Here is a 20,746-nt window from a genome sequence, read left to right as displayed (position 1 = left end):
AACTACTTGGCAGTCCAGTAACAGCTGAGGAGTGCCCCAAGGCAACAGACCATCTTTACTACATGAGGGGAGAAGCCTCTGTCAGGTATCTTTTTTACAATGTTTTGTTTTAGAATCTTCACCTGTGGCGACTTCACATCAGTCAGCTGTTCTTCATCCAGATTCTTATTTTGACTGAGGACAGTGAAAGCAGAGCGTGAAGTATTGACTGCCATTCAAATACATAGGATCTTGGTGTTTCTTTCTAGAAGCTTCCTATTCATCTTGGTTGGGATGAGTGAAAACATGAGCCTTATGGAGACGAGTAGGAGTAAAAATCAATGAGTGAGAATAATAGCCTGGTAGAGAGAGAGAGAGAGAGCTGGATTTGCAATTTGGAATGGGGTCCCAGATTTGCCTCTGGCTTGTTGCATTGATCTGGGGCAAATTACCAGTGCCTTTCCATGTTTCCCATTTGTAGGATGGGTCAGCAATCAGAGTTGATTAGTATGTTTTCAACAAAAGTCTTTTCACTGAAACCTAGATGTTGCATATACTGATTTTTCTTCTGGCAACACAGGCCTTTCTGAGAAAAAATAGGAACCTGACCCTTATGAGCAGGTAACAATGGTTTCAACTCACTGCTGTCTCTGTGAGAATATTTCAAAGCTTTCTGGCTTTGTTCCAGTGCAATAAGAAAACATGTTTTCTGAGCTTGAAAGTTTTCCAAAACAGTACTGCCATCCTTCAGTCAGCTCTAATAGAACGTTGTTTGTAAATTGCTTTGTGCTCCTTTACTGAACGGAGATCTATAAGAGCCAGCAATTATTTGAATGGCGTTAGGTAAGGTTGCAGCCATGTAAGTATGCTCACATGTACTTCTGTATATGCTGTAGGCTATTTTAAGTGACCATTTAAAAACATTTGCTTAGTGAAAGAAAATTTGGACCCGAATCACACCACAAATAAAATCCTATCTTTGAAAGAGCCCATTTAAAACTGCAGTGATGTGAAAGTAAACATCAACTGGTAACTGTGATAGTGGAAAGTGGTTTTCAGCTTTGGGGATAAACTACAAACAGATGAATTAGAATCCAAACTGAATTCTTCTGGGCAACTTGGAGTTTATAATCTAAAACTGAGCTAACAGTTTCTTGACTATATCAAGACCAGCAGGTGTTGCTATAATATATTAAATGCTGTGGAGGTGCCTAACAAGCTGCACTCCAGCGTTAGTTCAGTAAGCATTCAAATTGGTGTTTTCCAGCAAAGTGTAATGCTATGGCAGGCTTGTGATAGCAATAGTACTAAAAGTATCAAAACAGTAGAAAATTGCAGATTCAGAGCTACTTCTGCTGAGCTGACTGTGAGTTTCAATATGGCTACAGGGGAACGACATCTCACCCTGGATTTACATATTGAGACTTCAGTGTATCGAAGAGTACAGAACTGTAGAAAGTAACCATCCTTTATAGACCTCTGTAGAAACGTAACTACTGGTGAGAAACGTTCCTGCAGAAACTCTGAATGGGATGGGGTACAAAGAGAACCATTGTGAGCAATAATGCAGAAACTGCCAGTCTGAAAGGGCTCAACTACCTCGTGTCCACAGGTCGTTGGCTAAGTGATCTGGATAGTTCTTCATAGTCGTTGTGTGTGTGTTCACTGATCAGGGCCTAGGCTGCTTCTCTCCACTTGTATATGCTTGGCAAGAACTTCTTTTGCATATGGAAGCCATCCCAGCCACTTCACTTCCAGGTAGAATCACAAGCCAAGGTTGCACTTAGGCTGCTGGGAAACCCATGGAGCTGAGAGCATTTGCAGCTCTCCCTCTTGCTGGAAGCATGTCAGCTTGATTCGATTCATTTCCAGCCACGAGACAGGTGGGTCATAGTCTAAACTCCAGGGGTGCAGCCATAGGCAACAGAAGACTTGGTCCTGTACTTTCCCAGGAGCTGCCTGCAGTGTTGCTTGGGTAGGATATGGGCCCTCTAGGTGGACAGCAGAGAGAAAATGGCCACTGGTAGAGAAAACCACGCAACGCCCGTGGCTCACTCACTCACCCATCCATCGCGCCGAAAGCCAGCGGCAGGGGAGCAGCGGGCGAGGCGGGGCGGCGCGGTCACGGCACGGCGGCTCCACCGTGTGCATGTAGATGAGATCCCCCGGAGCACGTCACTCCGCACCGGCGCTCTGCGTTTGGGGCGGCGGAGAGCGAGGGCGGGCGAGCGGGAGCCGCCGGCGGAGGAGAGGAGAGAAGAGAGGAGAGGAGAGGAGGCGGCGGCTCGGCAGCGGGCAGCCAGCAACGGCTCCGCGGCGCCCCCGATGCCGCCCAGCCCAACGCCGCGCGGGCCCCGCGGGGCGAAGGCGGGCCCCGGCGGGCGGGGAGCGGCGCGGTGGTGCTGAAGGACAGCTCCGCTCGCATCCGCGCCCCGCCGCGCCCCGGCGCCGGGTGGCCGCGAGGCCGCCGCGCCTTGATGTGCCCCCAGCGCCCGCGGCTCCCATGGCGGTGGCACGGAAAATCAAAACTTTGTTGACGGTCAACATCTTGGTCTTCGTGGGGATCATCCTCTTCTCCGTCTACTGCAGGATCCAGGATCGTTCCCAGGAGCTGGTGCAGATTGTCCGGAGCGCGGACCGACGTGTCAGGAGCCGAGGAGCCAAGGTGGGCAGCCTGGCTGACAGGGAGTCCATCCTGCAGCGCCTGGACCACCTGGAGGAAGTGGTCTACAACCAGCTAAATGGTACGGAGGGCTGGGGGGGAGCGCGGTGCTGGTCCCGTGATGACCAGCTCTCCTGGGAGGGTGCTGTAGGCTGGGAAAATTGCCCGAAGTGCCTGCTTGCTAGGGAGGGAAACTGCACCGAAGCACTGCCCTGAAGCCAAAGATACAGGGAAAGTGGTAGCTGCAGAGGTTTGTTGGAGGGGTGCGTGAGGGCACCCCCTCAAACTCTTGGGTCAAAGTCAGGACTTTTGAAGTAGAAAGTTAAGGAGGCTGCAGAGTTCATGGATGTAAGGGTTGGTGGATGTCCTGGTGAACTGTACCAGCTTTTGCAGTTGCCCTGAATATATCAACTCTGCGTGGGTATGTGTTTTTATGGCAAATACACTTTAAGTTTTTAGCTGGAAGTTGCATATTTGGTCTCCCAATTACTTAAAAAGCACTCTACCAAGTTCTTATGCTGTGTACTTTTAATAGTCATTTTAAGCATTGCTCCCATATGTTTCTTTAATGACTTTGCCATTTAAATTTTATATTATCTTTGGCGAGGAAAGGAAGCATCCACTAATTCCTTTTGTTACATTCAGTTTTAATTCGCTAGCCTTGAAAAATCTTGTTAGGTAAGCAAAGAACCCTTATGTGGTAGTTAGAACAGGCTAAGCCATACTGGTTGCCAAGGGACAGATAATGTTTCGTATGGGAACTAATTCTTTCAAAGAGGTCTGCATTTGCATAGATTCATAAGGTTCTAAATGTGGGACATCAAAGAAATAAGTATGTGATTAAATACATCCATGCTTTCCACACGAAGCTGAAGGAGCAAACTTTACAAGAGATTTTAATATAAATGTGGCATTCAGTGTTGAGCACCAAATAAAACTCGCAGTGTAAATATTTTTAATGATACCAAATGTGCTTCTAGGCTGCTTCTGAAAGTCTTACTCATAATATTGATTTAACAAAGGCTACTGCAGTCTCAAAATGCAGACAAATAGTGTAAAGAATATATACTATTACTACTTTCTGAATGAACGACCCTGCAAATCCAAGCATGATGGATGGTTACAGTAACACGCCGGTAGTGTCAGTGACTGTTACAGAACTGGCATCCCTCACACTTTCACATACACATTCATGTGTACAAAAAGAGAAGGGAGGACAGGAATGTGGAGTGGTGGGTGTTAGTCAAAAGTAAGCATTCATAAGTTAGAGGAGGAGAGTCAACAGAAGGAGTCAGCAGCTGTATTTTCTAATGATAATTCGGAGAAGTTTTGCAGAATGTAAGTTTTAAGAGAAAAATCCTCCTCCCACATTCAATATATCCATCATAGCGCAATCGAATGGTTTATTTTCCCTCTGAATTGTTTTGTTCTTGGTGGTGTTCACAAGTGAAATTTTGGGTAGGATTTTACCAGCTCTGGGTTCATCTCAGCATAGCAACCCCTGAAGGATCAGCAGGAGTCCATAACGTTCTAGGCAGACATCGTTGCATGTAATGGCTGTGGTTCAGAGTAAACAGAAAGTTCTCCATAAGCTGTTTCTCTGTTTTGGTGGCTGTTTTTAAAGTGTAATTACTTTAGTTAAAATGTTACGTTGCTCCTTCAGGTTGTAAAAGCACTGTAGGCAATTTCTTGTTCTAGAAAGTTCTTATACAGAAAAATATAGGAAGTTAATCAAGCTGAGATGTTCAGATTTCCTGTCCATTTCCCTTCAGTCTCTCCCTGACGTGTCTTTTGTTTATTACACAGCAGTTTATCAATGCAGATGAACTATTTGGTTGTCACTGAGAAAAGATACTTTCTCAGTTTCATCCTTTCTTTAAGTATTTGCTCATTTTTCCATCTTGTGGTAACAACTCCCCAGCTTCTTTGCAATTAGCAGGTAGCCACCTGAAATCATCAGAACTGCATCAATGTAAGTGACATCAATTATCAGTGTTTGGGTTTAGCTGAATGGTGTTGCTTTTTAATATCATGACTCATTATTTAATGGGCATAATGCTGCTCTGGAAGCATTGAAATTCAAGGCAGTCTGTCTGTGACAGTGCTCTGCTGAGTCTTACCCAAAGACTGGTGTTACACAAATGCTCAGAGCCGTGCCTTCCAGCCCAGTGTTGAGCAGGGTTTCTCAGATGTTATCCTGTGCAGTACTTCACTGCAAGTTAGAGTCATCTGGTGCCTTCTTGAATGTTACCTCTTAATGAGGTGAGTCAAAGTCACTTTTATAGGGCAGGCAGATTTTATTCATAAGGCATATGAATTCCTGCAAGCACCACGAGTTTGAGTCAAGTCCAGTGATCTTGTTGTGATAGGTCTGTCCAGATCACAATGCCATTTTTTTTTTTACTCCTTATTATTTCTTTTTTGAGATCAGCAAATGTACAGCCAAATATTACATATCCTACCTTTTTTGTAATCAAGTCTTAGTATTCTTTTATTTATTTGTTTTCTTCTATTCATCTAAATCCTAACCTGGTAGGACCTTGCCTGGTTTTTCAAGGGACGCTGTGAAGTTCCAGTGTAAAAGAAAAACCTTTGAGAGACTGCAGCTGCAACAATACGGAATTTTCTTTCTGTCATGCTTACTTATTTCCATGAAATCAAAGAAACATCATTTCAAAGTGCACTTTTCTGTGAGGAAAAACAAGGACAAGCAGTTATGCTGAAAGAGCGTTTCTAGCATGAAAGAGTAATTTCTACTGATGAGTATCATTTATTGTCAGTCAACAGTGAACTAAAGCTTGGTAGACTTAGGAACCATTCTTGAAATGATGTGAAACTTCTGTATTTTGTTGCTTTGCCTTTTTTTTTTTTTAAGGAAAAAAACCACCGAGATTTAATTGGCTGTTTTTTTTTTCCCTAATCAGTTTTGCATCTAAGTCTGTTGCTAATGATTTATCATAGAAGATAAAGAATTTTTGATGCTCCAAATACTTAATAACCTTTCATGCCAAAAGCAATTGAAGGGTCAGACTACAATTTCACTGTAATTGCCTTTTTCCCTTTTCACTGTCTCTTTCCAGTAATCCACAACAATCAATATAGCATGTAATTAAATTTCATTCAATCTGCAAAGATTAAGAGAGTTTTCATCTTCTCATTATGTATGCTCACATCATGTCTTCCTACCCACATCTTCTACATTAGACCTCTTCGACCTGTTCTGTTGCAGATGTGGAGGAATATCTCTGGAGTATTCCCTTGAATTTCACAGATTACCATTCTTTACACATCGTAATTTGATTTTGCTCTCTTTAGGAAGATTAAATACAACAGCAATTTCCAGTTTGATAAATGGGTTTTGTATTGCATATGCATTTCATTGAGGGGGCTGAGGGGGGAAAAAAGAAAGTGGACAATTCACATAATTGCAGCACATGGGCTTAAAATGATGGAAATAGCAGGTCCTAGGTATGGAGGACTGATTCAACGAGACTGACTCCTGATTTTTTGAGTGTACTGGAAGCAAAGTGATTGCATTTAAAATTCAGCCTGGCAATCTGCATGCTTAAAAGGTACAGTAGTATTTTTAAAAAGGCCGTTTACCCTTCACAGGCTTTAGGCTGGTTGGAAATGGTTTCAAATTTCTATATTAAAAGTAAGAGTTGGGAACTGGCTGCAGTTGAATCGTGCGAATGTCCGCATCAGATTTGTCAAAAAGAAGCATTTATTGCTGGCAACTTTCAGTTCAGTTGCTGAAAAGAGGGGGAAAGCCAGGTGTGCATGGGGATAGATTAAGTGTGACTGCCAGCCTTGCATTAATGAAGGCACACCTTCTCTTACCCAACACAAGTTCTCATAAATGCTCGATTTGATTATGAGCCAATGCTAACATGCATCTGACCAAATTAACACGTAGTAATTTCCACACTTGTTTGTGTAGAATAATCATTTGTAATTTGTAATACATAATCAGATAAAAGCAGTGTTTACTGATGTGGAAGGAAGATCTTTGGCTGATACAGTGGTTTTTTTGCCATTTAGAAGCCATTCAAGACATTCCTGTTCAACTCCTTTCAATTTCTTTGTAAGTGTAGCTGGAAAAGCAGAAATGAGGCAGTCACTTTTTTTAGTCAAGAGCTGCAGTGTAGTTGTTGCACATATATAAACAACAGGCATTTTTCACAGGATCAGGAAACCTGGCTTGACTTAAAGGCCTTAATACAGGAAGTGGGGCTGCTTTTGAGTATTTGCCGTTTGTTTTCTTTAAGCAAAGACAGGTAGTAGCTAAACCAAGAGCATCATTTAAAAATGCAGTTCCAGGCACTGAGTGCATGGCTGTTCTCCAAGGAAATAATAAGATTTATGAAAGGAAGGGAAAGAAATGAGTCATGTTTAACAATTTTTTCTTTTATTAATGCCCCTCTCTAACCTTACTAATGGGTACTCAGTCTCTCCTTGCTCAGTATACTTGGCACTTTTTTTTATTATTGTTATTATTTGTTGGGTTTCACTCGTGAGTCGTTCCTTTTACTTATTTTAAACTAACAACCAAAAGGGGAAAAAAAAAAAGAAAAAAAAAAAAAGGATTGTGCAATGTTCTGGATGACAGGAAGGAAGAAAGTCAATGCCAGCTGAGCAGCTTCCAACTGCACTGTAGTTCTATTGATCAAAACTGTCCTCTGTAATAAGAGTATTTCAGCTTTTGAGAATGAAAACCAGAGAATCTCCCACCGACCCCAAGTCTCCGTTCTGAGAGCAGGGAGCAAAAGCAGAGTCTTAACATGATGTGTGGATGACATCTGTCTGGTTTTCACAGCTACAGTGCCATAGAACTGTGTATGAACGTCGGAAAGTCACATGCATAGAGGCAAAACCTGTTTTATGGCAAAATGGTCTTCTTTCCTTCCATTGGTACGCATGAAAAGAAAATGCAGCAGCATTTCTTATGAGAAATCCAATAGATCATCCATCCAGAGGAGCTCTCACACAAGCTTCCAACCTGTTGTTGCATTTCTCAGGCCCTTTTGTTTCTGAATGGTTCTATGCATCTGTCGTTCAGACAAGGATGAGCCTGAGATCGTGAATTTGTGTCCTCAGCAAGTGGAGTCCTGAGGGAAACACTGCAGTAGAAAAAGCCCAGTTTAGGGAATCTTTGACAAATGGCAATAGGCCTAACACATGTTGTTCTTCAAGTATGTCCTTGGTTCCTGGCTTTGGAGGAGAGTCCAAGGGTAGTTGCAGGGGAGAACAGACCTGTTTCTGCTTTGTCATCATGAGCAGCGTGGGCAGTTTTCTCAAGGGCTCAAGGGAGATGTCTAAGGAAATGAGCAGAACATCTGTAGGAAAGGTGAGAATATAGATTTCTGAGTATTTTAAGCCTTTTACCACCTCCTTTGGAGCCATTTATTAGAAGGCCTTTCATTTGCCACTGATCTGATTTATACTTGTAATATTTGAGCTTTGATTTGCATGTCAGCCAGAAAGAATGGGTAATTATTATTAAATAATTATATAAAAAAACTAAATGAAAAAGAAAAAAAAAAAAAGAGTTTTTTGAAGCAGTTTCTCTAAGCATTGCTACTTAAAAACTGATTCTATCAGACAGATATATTGGTACCAGAGGGCTGGAGGAGGGCTACCTATTTCATCACATTGTTTGGAAATTTCATCTAAATAACTGAACACAGTGAGTGAAAGATGCCCAAAATATAAGGAAACATGCTGAGCCTCTGGGATTGCTTCAACCTTATCCTCGGGTTAAATGCTAGAGCACATGGGCACATGTGTAAGAGGCTGCTGCAATGCCAGTGTCTCCCTTGCGTTGAATACTCACTGCAAAATAGCACAGCACTGGGACAAGCCATGCTATGTAACCCTGCAGCTCCCTGACACCTCCTTCCTCTCTCCAAGCCTACGGCATGCCTGCCAGAAGCAAGGTGTGACTGCAAGCCTTGGTTCTGACTGGGCCACCCAACCCCACTCAGCAGGAAAATTCTTTGGCTGTGCGAACCACCACTGTTACCTCTTCAGTTAGCTGCAGCAGGAGGGAGTGAAGAAAATCTGAACCTATGTAGGAAAAAGCAGCTGTGGAACTTAATTATCTACCTTTTGCTTATGTTTCAGAGCTGCTTGTACAGGCAATCCAGTTGTCTTTGCTGGAGTACTCCTGAGAATCAGTGCTCACCAGTGTAAGAGCCACACACTTCATAAGGGATGACTCAAACCAGGTTTGCTGGAGTCACATTTTGAATTGCTGGTACATGCAGCATGAAGGCTATCCCAGCTGAGCTCGTATGTCTGATAAACTCATCAGGGAAGAAAATGGATCCTTCCAGGTCTTTCTCTTCTGTGAAATTCTTTAAACATTCAGATGATGTGAAATGCAAATGCTACCTACACAGGTTCATGCTGGGCTGTGTCAGACTATGCGGAGATATCTGTGAGGGGTGTTCTCTTGTAGGCTGGTCTCTGTGGAATCATCAGAGAGTTGCTGAGTTTTGTTCCTGAAAAAAATGCATCTTTGATACAGCCAGCACTTGTGCTCATTTTAATCCAGTAAGGTATAAAACCCAATGCTGTTTTCTAAGCAAATCACAGATTCTGCCATCCCCTGTTCTGCTGTCAGCTGTGTTGTGTGGACAGTGACAGGTATCACTGGCTGGATGGCATAATATGTTCAAATCGCTTTTGTGCCTGCAGCAGTGAGCACAGAGCTACTCGGTTCACCCATGCAATTACTCCTCTTGAAGTCAGTTACCCAAATTCACTTGTGCTTTTGATCCAGTAGTTAGAAGCAGAGTAGCTCCATTGTGAATTTGGCCAAATGAAAGTACTTCTGCCACAGGATGAACGCTACCGGTTAGTTCCGATGAAGTCTGTGTTTAAAGGATGACTTCCTGCTGTGTCCCTACGTTGCTTTATTATGGCTGAGAACAGGATCTTTATTCCTTGAAGGTTTTGGAGTGTTTCCTGTTTTAGTACACGTCTAAAACAGAATGAACTTTTCTTTCTGCCTCTGAACCTTGTTGCTGGCCCCAGTTTGCATTTTGCAAAAACCAGCACACAGACCAGGAGGTCAGATAAGCAGCCTTGTCATGGCTGTCTGACCCCCCCGTGTCTGAGTAGGCTGTATTTGGAAATGGATTGATCTGTTGCCACAGAACTGCACCATGGAGTAAAGGTGAATCCTCTCCTTGCACACTGCCCATCACATACACTGCTGGACACCACTTCCCACCTATCACCTGCTGTCTGTGCTCCCGTGGGCACCATTCTCCCATCCCTCAGCCACTGCCTGCATTGCAGGAAGTCCTGGATCTCTCCCTGGATGGAGAGCTGGTCTGTATGCAAGCTCTCACCTTGCACCCCAGGGGATGGTACTGAAGGGACAATGCTCGGGCACTTGGGGCTGTGTCAGAAACTGAAACCCGTGCAAGATTACACAGTCTCTAATTGCTATTTCCCACAACCCAATCTAGCATCCTAGCCAAGATACTGGGATACCAGAGCAAAAGGGGGTTGGTTGCACAGGAGCTCATTTTTTCTTTGGAAAGTTTCCACCATGACAGCTGGAAAGCCCTCTCCTCCAATACTGAGAAGTTTGCTTCTGATTTTGTCTCTGTGGCATTCTTGGTAAGGTGATGGGGTTAATTGGTTGTTTTTCATTTGGACTCTTTACTCTGGTTTTGTATTTTACTTGGCAGTGGGGCTGTACTGTCCTTTTAGAAATTGAATTTATTTTTTGCACAGCTCTTGAATACCTCTGGGTTGTGAAGGTTTTGTAAATAAAGATGTATTTTTGCTATATTAACTCATTTTCAAGCAAGCTTTGTGTTGTAGAAAAGATTGGTGGCATTCTTTCCTGTGTATGCTGAACTGAAGCCAGTGATAAGACTAAAAATATCATCAATTGAAATAGCATTGTATAACCTAAAGGTTACTCTTCTTTAGGACTAAAATTTGATGCCTTGTGGGGCACATTTCTAGCCATCCAGCTATATATAAAATGAGGTTACAGATAGCTGCATAATTTTGCATCTGCAAAGAACCTGAATCCCATTGGTGACTATGACAAGCACAAACCTGCAGGTGAAAATGATTTTGATACCTTTGCTGGTGTCAGCTAGCCAGCGAGGTCTGCACATTCCCATGTTGTTTGTATTACAAACACTACCAGAGGTGCTGAGCAGGGATTAGGTACTGTTCACACCTCTAATAGGAAAAGCAGGCTCTTCTGTTAATCTCAGAGCATGATGATAGATTGCAGGTGGCTCCAAGAAACAGATGGGAGTGGAGTGTAAGGTAAGAGTGAGCTGACCATGTCCAAGCTATTAAATAACCTAATACTAAGGTGCCTAGCTGCTGAAACAGTTGACACAAAATTTGCATAAGCAATGAGTAGGTTTGGCTTGGAAAAAAAAGGATGTCTGAGTGGTTTGGGAAGCTCCGTTATATAATCTGTGTAGTGTGGAGAATCCTCTGAATGCAGGTTTGTGGAGTCGGGCTTCTGACTTTCAGCGCCATCACAGGGACTTGGACAGCCCAGCACTGCACTGAAGCCTGCTTCTGTGTTTCTTCCTGGTGACTTGTCTTTTCTCCCACATTTAAAGGAACTTCTACATCTAAAAAGAAAAATCTGCTAGTGATTGCATCTCAATGCTTGTTGCATATCTTTCTTTTATTCTCTCTTAGTACTGTAGGGAGAACAGAACTAGAAAAGATTTCTAGGTACTCATAGAAAAATTTCCATATTTCTTTAATATTTGGCAAACTGCTTTCTGGGAAGCTCCTGTGGTGTAGGCCTGAACGTGTCAGCACCTGCACAGAACGCTGTGCTCTCAACTGTCCAGCTCTGAGTATACAAAACCAATAATCTTTGATTTTAAACCTGTGCCAGCCTGATCCTCCTCCTGAAATAGATCCGTCTGGCTCAATGCATTTTCATCCAACAGGAAATGAATTCTGGAACGGAAGCGGCTTTTATAATGCCTCATATCCAGTGGAGTTATACGTACAAGTTTCCATTTTCTGAAAGAGTCCTTTGGGTATGGTTCCCGTATTCACAGCCATGCTCTCTCTGCAGGCCTACAATACCCCAAATCAGACTGCAGAGAGCCCTTTTGGATGGGTTCAAGGAATTAAAAATTTCTTCTGTGATTCATTCAGAACTCAACCTGCCTAACTGCCGAATTCTTTGTCACCCTTTCGGTCACATGTCAAAGAGTTCACAAAGTGAGATTTCTAGTCATCCTTGCACAGTGTGTAGAGCAAGAGAAAATACACAGGAAGGGAGGAGAAATGTTCGCAAGAGAACAAAGACATGGCCTGACTTTGAGGCTGGGACAGCAAGGCATGGCAGTAGACTCAGGTTGGGTGATGCAGCCCTCAGAGAAGGTGCTGATTAGTGCAGAGGGCATTTCTGCATATGTTACATTAGTTGGTGTTTAAGCTTCTCTCAGCATTTAATTCTGCAGACAAGAAACTAGAGAGAAGTGCTGTTGTCCTAGAGACGCAGTGCAGGTTGTGGAAGAATGAAACTAGTGCAACTCTTGTTGAAGTTGCCTCTGGAACATGAAGTATGGGATTAGTGAACTAGAATTCAGGTCTGTGTGAGTCCCAGTGGGACTGCTGTAGCCCTAAGGAGAAGCTAACGTAGATCACTGACAACTGCTCCAAACCAGAACTTCAAGGGATATGGCACTGCAGAGGCAAGATCAGACTCAGGCTCAAGAACAGGACAGATAATACAGGATCAACACCAACACATCCAGTAATTACCACAGTTAACCCCACAGTATAGGCTCTTAGTTCCTTGAGCAGCACAATGAGTGAAGCTCATTTCTTGTGGTCTGGTGACCTAGAGGTGAATTCTTAGGGTGTTTGGTGCAGCTCCGAGAGATTTCTTGGATTTTAGCTTTCCCTGAATCTCCTCTCTCAGTAGGAGCATTTTAATGCTTTTTTTCTTTCCAGATGTTGGCTTTTATGACACATGCAGCAATGTGAGTTTTGGAGACCTCTGAACGTGTGCCAAGCTTTGGCTGAAACCAGGCACAGACCTCCAAATCTAACAAGCAGAGGAGAGGGGAGGGAATGAGAGAGAGAAGCAGACTGATAGACAAATGTAGACAGCAGAGCTCCACAAACCATTTTTCTGTAGCAAACCAGGCTAAAAAACATGTAAGGGACAAACAAGATTTTTACCATTTAAACACAAGGATAAAAATCAAGTCTGTAGATTGTAAAGGAACCAGTCTTCACTCTGTTGGCTGGAGATACGTTAACGCCAGCATTTTTTCTGTTTTCCTTCTTATTTAGGATAATAACTATAGCAGCATGCAATTTTCCCAAGACTAAATCAGTAGTGCACAACAACCTCCTTTATTTTTATCTTCCTAAAATGGCAGACCTGAGTCTCACCAGCCTGTCTCTCTGCCTTTCAGTACCAACTGAAGAATTAAATTATGCAAGGAGCAGAGAAAACGATGGTGTGCTGCTCTTTGCTAGGCAGAGTAAAGCATGCCCTGCTGCTCATCTCATCAGATAACTCTCATTGCCCAGCAGGCTCAGCATTGGCTTTTGCTGGGACCATTTGGTGCTAGAAAGCTCTTTTTGCCTCTAGAAAATGTGGCTTTGTCCTGAAGTGTAAGTACTGGATAGCACATCTTTTTGTGTCCTTGAGGAGCGATGAGTCCAGGCTGTAAGCTCTGACCTCCATTTTGTGACATTCAGGTATGTTGCTCTGGTTCATACCTGTCTCTTCTCTGAACAATCTTCTCCTGTATAAAGGTAAGTTGCATCACTCTCCTTGTCACTCTTTTTACTGTGTAATTTAACATCTCTTAATGTAGCCAGAAGTACAAACCTGAGACATATAAGGGGGAAGAAAATTCATTCTGTGGAATTTCAGTATAAAATAAAGGGAAGGAAATCGTGGAGGAAAATTGAGACTCTGAAATGTAAATTTATTGTTACATTCCCTTAGTGTAAACCAGATAAGTACTGTTGCCGTCAGTGGGATTAGTGGGGTAAATTGGAGAAGTCTGGCCCCCAGTTTGTAAAACTCAGCCATTGTCTTACATGGTTTCAATTCTATATGTAGGTGCTTCCTTTAAATGTGCTCTGTAGGCAGATCAAAGTAGCCTATGCTTACCAGATGCATCACCTTTGCAAAAAAACCAACCCCTTCGTCTTGGGAATAAGTTTGTCAGGCCTAGACAAGCTGTAGGTCACAGCCAATTCATAAAAATCCCAACGTGCAATGATGCCAATCTATTTAATAATGAATCAGGTATTATAGCAGTGTGTTTTTGAAAGTGCCTGTAACAGAGGGCCGTAACTTTCCTACTCCTGGAAATTGAAGTCAATTTATCTTTATATCAACAATAAACCAGGAAGGGCAAAACCCAAAGTATTCAATGGTTTTATTATTGCTTTTAAATAAAACATTGTGCCAATATTTTGTTCCAACATTACGCTTTCATTTTCTCAGCTTTACTGACAATTGCTATTTATCCTCATTGCTCTGTTCATTTGCAAAACTAGCACCTATTTTGAATTACTTTCTCCAGAGAATACTGTACCTAGTTCTTTTTACTTTCCCCTGACAAATTCCTGATTAATTGTATGCAATAGCAAGACACTTCAGAACTGAGTATGTCTTTCAGCTCTGTGATCCCTTCTACTTCTCTATGAATAGGTCAGAATCAGTCCTTCAGTTGTCAAAATCCTCTGGTATATCTGCTATTAATGTGCTTGCTGATTTATCTTGCTAGTGAGGACCCTCTGCATAGGTATATCTTCACCCAACATAGCCATAACTTACTGATTTGTAAGCATTTTGGTGTAGATGCTGGGTAATGGGCTGTCACTTAACTGTTTCAAATATGTCCTGTGTTTGTTTTTGGATTGATCTCTCCTACTGGTAGAAAATTAAATCATATGTGTATTAAGAAGATGGAAGTAGGCATTGCAGCCTGGCTTTGAGAAGCAAGGTACAGCTGTAGTGTACATTGATATAAGATGTGGAAATACATGTGAAAGAAGGAAAGAGGAGGAAAAACAGAAATAGAAACCATCTCAAGCCAAATTTGTGAGCTAAACTCCATGAAGGTGGCAAAGATGTGTATGAAAAAGAGGCAAACAAATGTAGATTAAGAAAAATTATATATATACATATATAGATAATATATCTATAGGTGTAAAATAGGTAGCCTGTCAAGAAAATGAGCATGCTGAAGCCAGCCATCAATGTTGCCATGTAACAATGCAAAAGAAAAGCATGTCACCTGTACAGAGCCTACAAAGCAATATCACAATCAAAGGAAAATGGAGAAATAGAGGCTCTCTTTGCCTCCCGTTGAAACCAATATCTGAATTAACCAATTTTCAAGAGCCCATGAAGGGATCTGACGGAAGTACTCAACATGTCCTCATGTCCACAGTGGCAGCTGATCTCTGGAGGTGTTAAGGCCAAGTTAGGTGGAGCCCTGGACAGCCTAATAGAGTGAGTGGCAACCCTGTCCATGGCAGAACATTGGAACTGGATGGTTGTTAAGGTCCCTTCCGAGCCAAACCCTATGATTCTTCTGCCATCTGTTCCCAAGAAGGAATGTAGATAACCAGCATTACTCAAAAAGCTTGGGAGCTTTTCAGATTGCTTGATTCAGTTGTGATCAAAGCAGACACCAGATGACGACTCTTAGAGAGTGAAAGGGAGAACAGAGGACGTAGCCAGCAGGTCTGTAGTTGTTGAGTTATCTCTTTAATGTAGCTGCCTCCCCATAGGTGGAACTGGGGACTGATTTTAAAGTTACAGAATAAAAGCATCCTACTTTAAAGAGCAATGTGATTTTGAATTCCAGCAGCTGCTATGTTTGGATTTAATGTTGTTATCTTCCATTGTATAAAATGGGTTGAACAACAGGGAGCTTTTCAGTCATGCAAATGGCAAATGCTCTATGCAGATTTGTTAATGAAAAAACTGCCTGTGCATGTGGTTTAATTTGATAGCAGGCTGTTTAGGTAAATGATAGGGAGGCACATGAACGTCTGCAAATAATGGGAACAATGACTGCAAATAATACTGCAGGAGATGAACTTCTCTGGCCCTTGCTGGGAGCTCACCTCAAGTATGGAGAGGAGTGGTGGTGGGTCAGTGTTTGCACTTGGTGATCTTAGAGGTCTTTTCCCACCTTAAGAATTCTGTAAGTGTCCCTTTTGGTCTTGGGCAGAATCCCTGCAAAAAAAGCAGGATCCCAAGGGTGGAATCCTGGGATGACAGGAATTAATTAAACAGATTTGGCAGGATCAGATGTGGTGCAGCCTTTGGTTAGATCAGACTTCAATATCAGTGCAATGGAGTCTGGACTGGGATAAGCCTGTGTAGGATCTGAAGTCAAATGGGTAAGTTTTCTGAGATTCCTTGCATGTGATGATAGATAGTTTCTACCCTGTGGATCCCAGTCCTGTGGGATTTTCTGCTGCAGTCAAGCCGTGGGCTCCATCCCCAGCCCAATTGGACCTTGGGTCAGAATCCCCTTCCTGCAGTGATCTGCCACCTCCATTCCCCACCTCTGATTCCTGCAAGAAAAATCCTTATTTTTTTAAAAGATCTTTTGCTTATTTATGAAATGAAAGCTTGTTAACTTGGCTTAGGGGCAGCTTGTTCCTGAAGCTAATTAGGCAGCTCTGAAGTTTTAACTCATGCATCTTGGGATGTTCAGGCAGAACCTCCTTTCCCTTTCTCCAGAATGGTTCTGTTGTTGTGTTAGTAAGCACTTTCCTCTGAAGATTTCACTGTTTCCCTAGAAAAATAATAATTAAAAAATTGTGTGTTGATACAGATGATCCATTTCACATGAACCAGTGGCACTCTGACAGTGATATTACTGGAGAATTGCTGCAGAATGCCATTGAATCTGATGTTAATGGCTGGGATTTTGCAGGAAGCTGACTAGTTTTAACCTGTATTTCTACATGCCTGTGTTAAGATAATGAGGGTAATCTAATATTATGCTTCAGGGCTTTAGTTACGTGCCTGTGGGGTTCAGAAGGGAACTCTGCTTCTATGGACTGTGCAGTTTAATTGGCCAAGTGCTTTATGATTTGTGTTTTGATTCCTCTGAAGCCTCAGGTATTGACTATTGCCAGAGGCCAGATACCAAACCAATGACACTCAGATTTTGTTTACTTTTAATATCCATGGGCTGCTGGGCTGCTACCCCAGCGCTGCAGCTCCTGCTTCTCTAACTCCAGATTTATGCCATCGCCAGAGGAGAACTTTTCTGGCTTTCCTCCAAAGCCCTGAAGAGAAAAATCCATTTTCTGTATTTTATCAGCAAGCCACAAATCAACTGGGATTTTAAAACTTCTAGAAGAATCTTGGCATCTGTTCATCTAAAAAACCAAACCGATCTTTCTCTGTGAATGAGGTTTTTGAGCACTAAAATTAAAATGTAGGAAAAAAAAAAAAAAATCCTCACGCAATTTAGAGTTGTGTGTATTGGGCATGGTCTTTTTTTTGGCTGGTTGTTACTCAAAATTTAAGTTTAGAAATATATTGCTTAGATTTCCCCTGTTTACGAATTCCTTCTCTTAGGAAATTGATTTTTCTTATATGAAGGCTCTCACAAAACTGGCATCTCTCTCACTATCTGTCAGCCTGAGATCAGCATCCTACTTCACAAATGGCTTTTATCTTCATCTCCAAAGGTCTGTGTGGCTCCCATCTCGTGGTCTTTCCAGTCATCAATCTGTTTATCTTCTCCTGAATTATCTGTTGTAATTAGAATACATTTTCTCCTCTCAAGGGGAAACCAGCTTCAAATGACTATACTATAAAAGCAATTACTTTTGATATTAGATATCTGTACATAAAAACACAGTATTTCTTCCAATTAAAAAGCATTAATGAATTTGTGTCCAGAAAGGGAGTAGCTGACGCTGTGGCTCTGTTGCTGGCAAAGCAAATAAAAGGAAAACTGAGGTTTGTGAGGGGGCTGTTGAAGCCAGCAGTGGCATGCATGGAGCATGTTGCCATAGTATGTTAGGGAACAAAGGCTCTGTAAAGACATGTATTGCCCTTTTTCCCAACATGCAGTCCTTTTGCAATGATGGTCTTGGTTGTTCCCTGCATTATGACAAGATGACTGGTGTCATTTTTCCCTACTACGCTTGGCTCTCCATTACACATTTTTTGTATTTTCTCAGGTATTCCTCTCTTCTTGAAAGTCCCAAGTCATGCACTAGGAATATTGTATTTGTCATGGAGCAGCTTTGCCAGAGGTCTCCAAGGACTCCTTTTCCCTACAGACACAGGAGTTGTGCTCAGCCTTCTCAGCACGAAACCTGACTTACGTTTAGCAGAACTGCCATCTTTCATCTTCTGAAAATAACCTGAATCAGTAGGGAGCTTTTTTCCATGAGCTTTTCCGCAAAAGGAATCAATCATTTCAGAACCATCTTAATAATGAGTGGGATTTGTTTGTTTTTGAGAAAAAAAAAAAAAAAATTATATATATATATATATATATGTATAAAGCCTATCCCTATGTTATTTTTGTGTAGGAGCCCTGCCCTTTTCATCTCCAGGGTGCCATTTGTATAGAGGGGACAAGACCTTCTTGTCTTCAGTGTTTATAATGAGCTCTTTGGGATAGGAACAGTTTCTTTGGGCTCATATGGTGCCTGCTGCAGAGGTGCTCTAAATCTAGATCTGCGTCCTATGAAAAGAGTAAGGAAAAAGGCTGTTCTGACCAAATCCTGTTCTGTTAAGGCTTACTGTAAAGAGTTTAAGGATTAGTGTATCAATGTGTTAGGGATAGAGTGAGTAGCATGGACTGTCAGAGCCTGTTTCCAGCCCATATGCTCATAACAACCCTGGTTTTTGGCCTGGCAAAATCCTTATGGCTTTCTCCATCTAATGTACCTCAAACACTTGACAGATGCTTACAGGCTGCACCTCAGAGCACCATCTGAGACCAGGATGTGTCTTGATTTTTGGGAAGGCAAAAAAACAACCAAAAAACAATGGGTAAAGCACATCATGGTTTGGATATTTGTCCTAATTACATCACTTTCAAGGCTCCTGATTCTGCACTCTGACTACTTTCAGTGGGCAGAAAAGGAATACCCTTCCTGTAGGTAGAGCTGCCATCACTTCATCCCTTCACCTCCGTTCAGCAATCTTCTCACAAAAAAAAAAAGTCTTGCAGGATTGTCGGTCATCTGTGGATGAAGGCTGAGAAACACTATTTTTGGCTTCCAATTGAACAGACAAGAAAGGTCTGGAAACAAGAGGTCAAGGCACACTGCCGCCTTGTAGTTTCCAGGGCCAAAAAGTTGTTAAGTGTTTCAGCTTTGCAAGGAGTTATTGCACTTTTTCCTTTCAAACTGTTAGTCACAGGATACTGTTTGTCTTCTCCATGGTATATCTTCAGAGATACTTGATGCTGATACTAGATACCAGGGGACATAAATCTTTCAGGTGAGGAAGCAGCAAACTTGATCACAACTATAAAAAATGAGGCTGTATTTTGGATTTCAGATAAATGGAAGTGCTGTAGTCATTTAAATTGGATGGGGTTTTGTTCTTTTCTCTTCGTAAGGAGTTGGAACTTCTGTCTCTGTGGAGTGCAATTTGTTGACTGTTTCTGTATGTAAAACCAAGTCTCATTCACAAACATCATTCATCCTAGCCTAGGAAATAAGTACCTTTGATATGGACAAAATTTACATCAGTTCTCTGGGCAGCAGGACTTATATATTAAGTAGACTTTTTGCAAGGTGGTGTCAAAAGAAACTGATTTGGGATATGGCAAGTTGGGATATGCAGGAATTAAGAACCAGACTCTGTTTAACATTTAGATTGAATCATTGAGCAGACTGCAAGGACGCTTCCTGCTGCATACTACTGTTTGTGAAGCTGACTGAAGTAGTAGTGAATAGTAGTTTCAAAGAAGCCTTTCTTTTGTGTATTTTTGTTCATGGTGCTTGCAAATGCAAAGTAGCTTACTTTTCCACATTTAATTTTGATTCACCGAGCTGCTATTGAATGTGCCAACTTCTTTGTCTGGAGCAAACTAATTTTTGGATATTCCATAGGGTAGATCTGTTCTTGGCAAATTATGGCATGAGATCCTTAGCCAGAAATGAAACATACAGCATGGGAGAAAGAAAGGAAAGTGCAGATTCTAAAACTTGTTCAGCATTTTGGCAGAGTTAGGGTGATGTCATAGGATGGAAAGGAGAAAATACCATTCTGTACGTGATGGCTTAATGAGAGTCCATATTGTTAGCATCTTCTGACCTCAAGTGAGCATCTGATCAGAGCATCCCTGATCTGTATATGAGAGGCAAAGCATTGCTTATGCTACTGAGCCATTCTCTGATTTAAACATGGCATTTTGGAGACTCTTTTCCTCATGGTTATTTTTAGGCATCACCAAAATGAAGCTATAAGTATCAGGACTGGTGAGCTGAGATCTTTTGCTTAGTGTTGAACGGCTCCTTCACATTACTCTTTCTTACTCCTCCTCCAGCCAACTGCTTCTCTCATGCATCTGCTTCTTTCTGACCTGAGCTGTTAATTCCTGAAGGAGGAAGAACCATTTTTAATCTCATTGCCTACAGTTACACCAGTCAGTGAGGCTGCAACTTTCATGTGAAGTTTCTAGTTGCAACAGTATGAGATCACAAAGTCTGCACAATCCGGTAGTAATTAAAGATAGAAACATTTGGGCTGACTCATTAGATGCAGCTGATTTGGTACCTGCCTCCAGAAGGAGTGGTTAACATTTCTGTCTTGTACTGTGGTTTTGTACAGGACCAGATTTAAAAAATGCAGAGATCTGGGGCTTGTATAACTGTGTTACTGAACCTCTACGAACCTTTTTCTTTTCATTCAAAAAGTCAGCTTTGTCAGTCTCTGTCAAGTTGCTGTTGCCCCTGAAATCTTTGTTAAACAAGGATCTAAAGATTTTTTTGTTGGTATACAAGCATATTTTCAAGTCAGTATTCAGAGTTGGAAAAGGAAGGATACAGCTGTAACACTGAGGTTTTTTGTTTCCTCTTTAAACCAGGAGTTGCAGGTAAAACTGCTGGGTGACT

The 20,746-nt window shown here is 42.0% G+C and overlaps 1 protein-coding gene across 7 annotated transcripts in view; it reads left to right on the top strand.

Annotated features, from left to right (window-relative positions):
* GALNT9 (polypeptide N-acetylgalactosaminyltransferase 9) overlaps positions 1-20,746 on the top strand; it is a 154,550-nt gene that overhangs the window by 32,095 nt on the left and 101,709 nt on the right. For 4 of the 7 annotated variants that reach the window (XM_052691084.1, XM_052691085.1, XM_052691086.1 and 1 more), the window contains one exon: positions 2,569-2,723. The exons of 1 other annotated variant lie outside the window; for it this stretch is intronic. In XM_052691084.1, the coding sequence (XP_052547044.1) occupies positions 2,569-2,723 (155 nt within the window). Of the gene's footprint in view, positions 1-2,467; positions 2,724-20,746 lie in introns of those variants that run through there. 2 more of the 7 variants (XR_008208653.1, XM_052691083.1) reach the window with 1 other exon arrangement.

The sequence above is a fragment of the Tympanuchus pallidicinctus genome, unplaced genomic scaffold, assembly GCF_026119805.1.
Source record: "Tympanuchus pallidicinctus isolate F22 unplaced genomic scaffold, pur_lepc_1.0 scaffold28, whole genome shotgun sequence".
NCBI lineage: Eukaryota > Metazoa > Chordata > Aves > Galliformes > Phasianidae > Tympanuchus > Tympanuchus pallidicinctus.
Note: the sequence above shows the minus strand (reverse complement) of the source record. Positions and strands in the feature narration are given on the sequence as shown.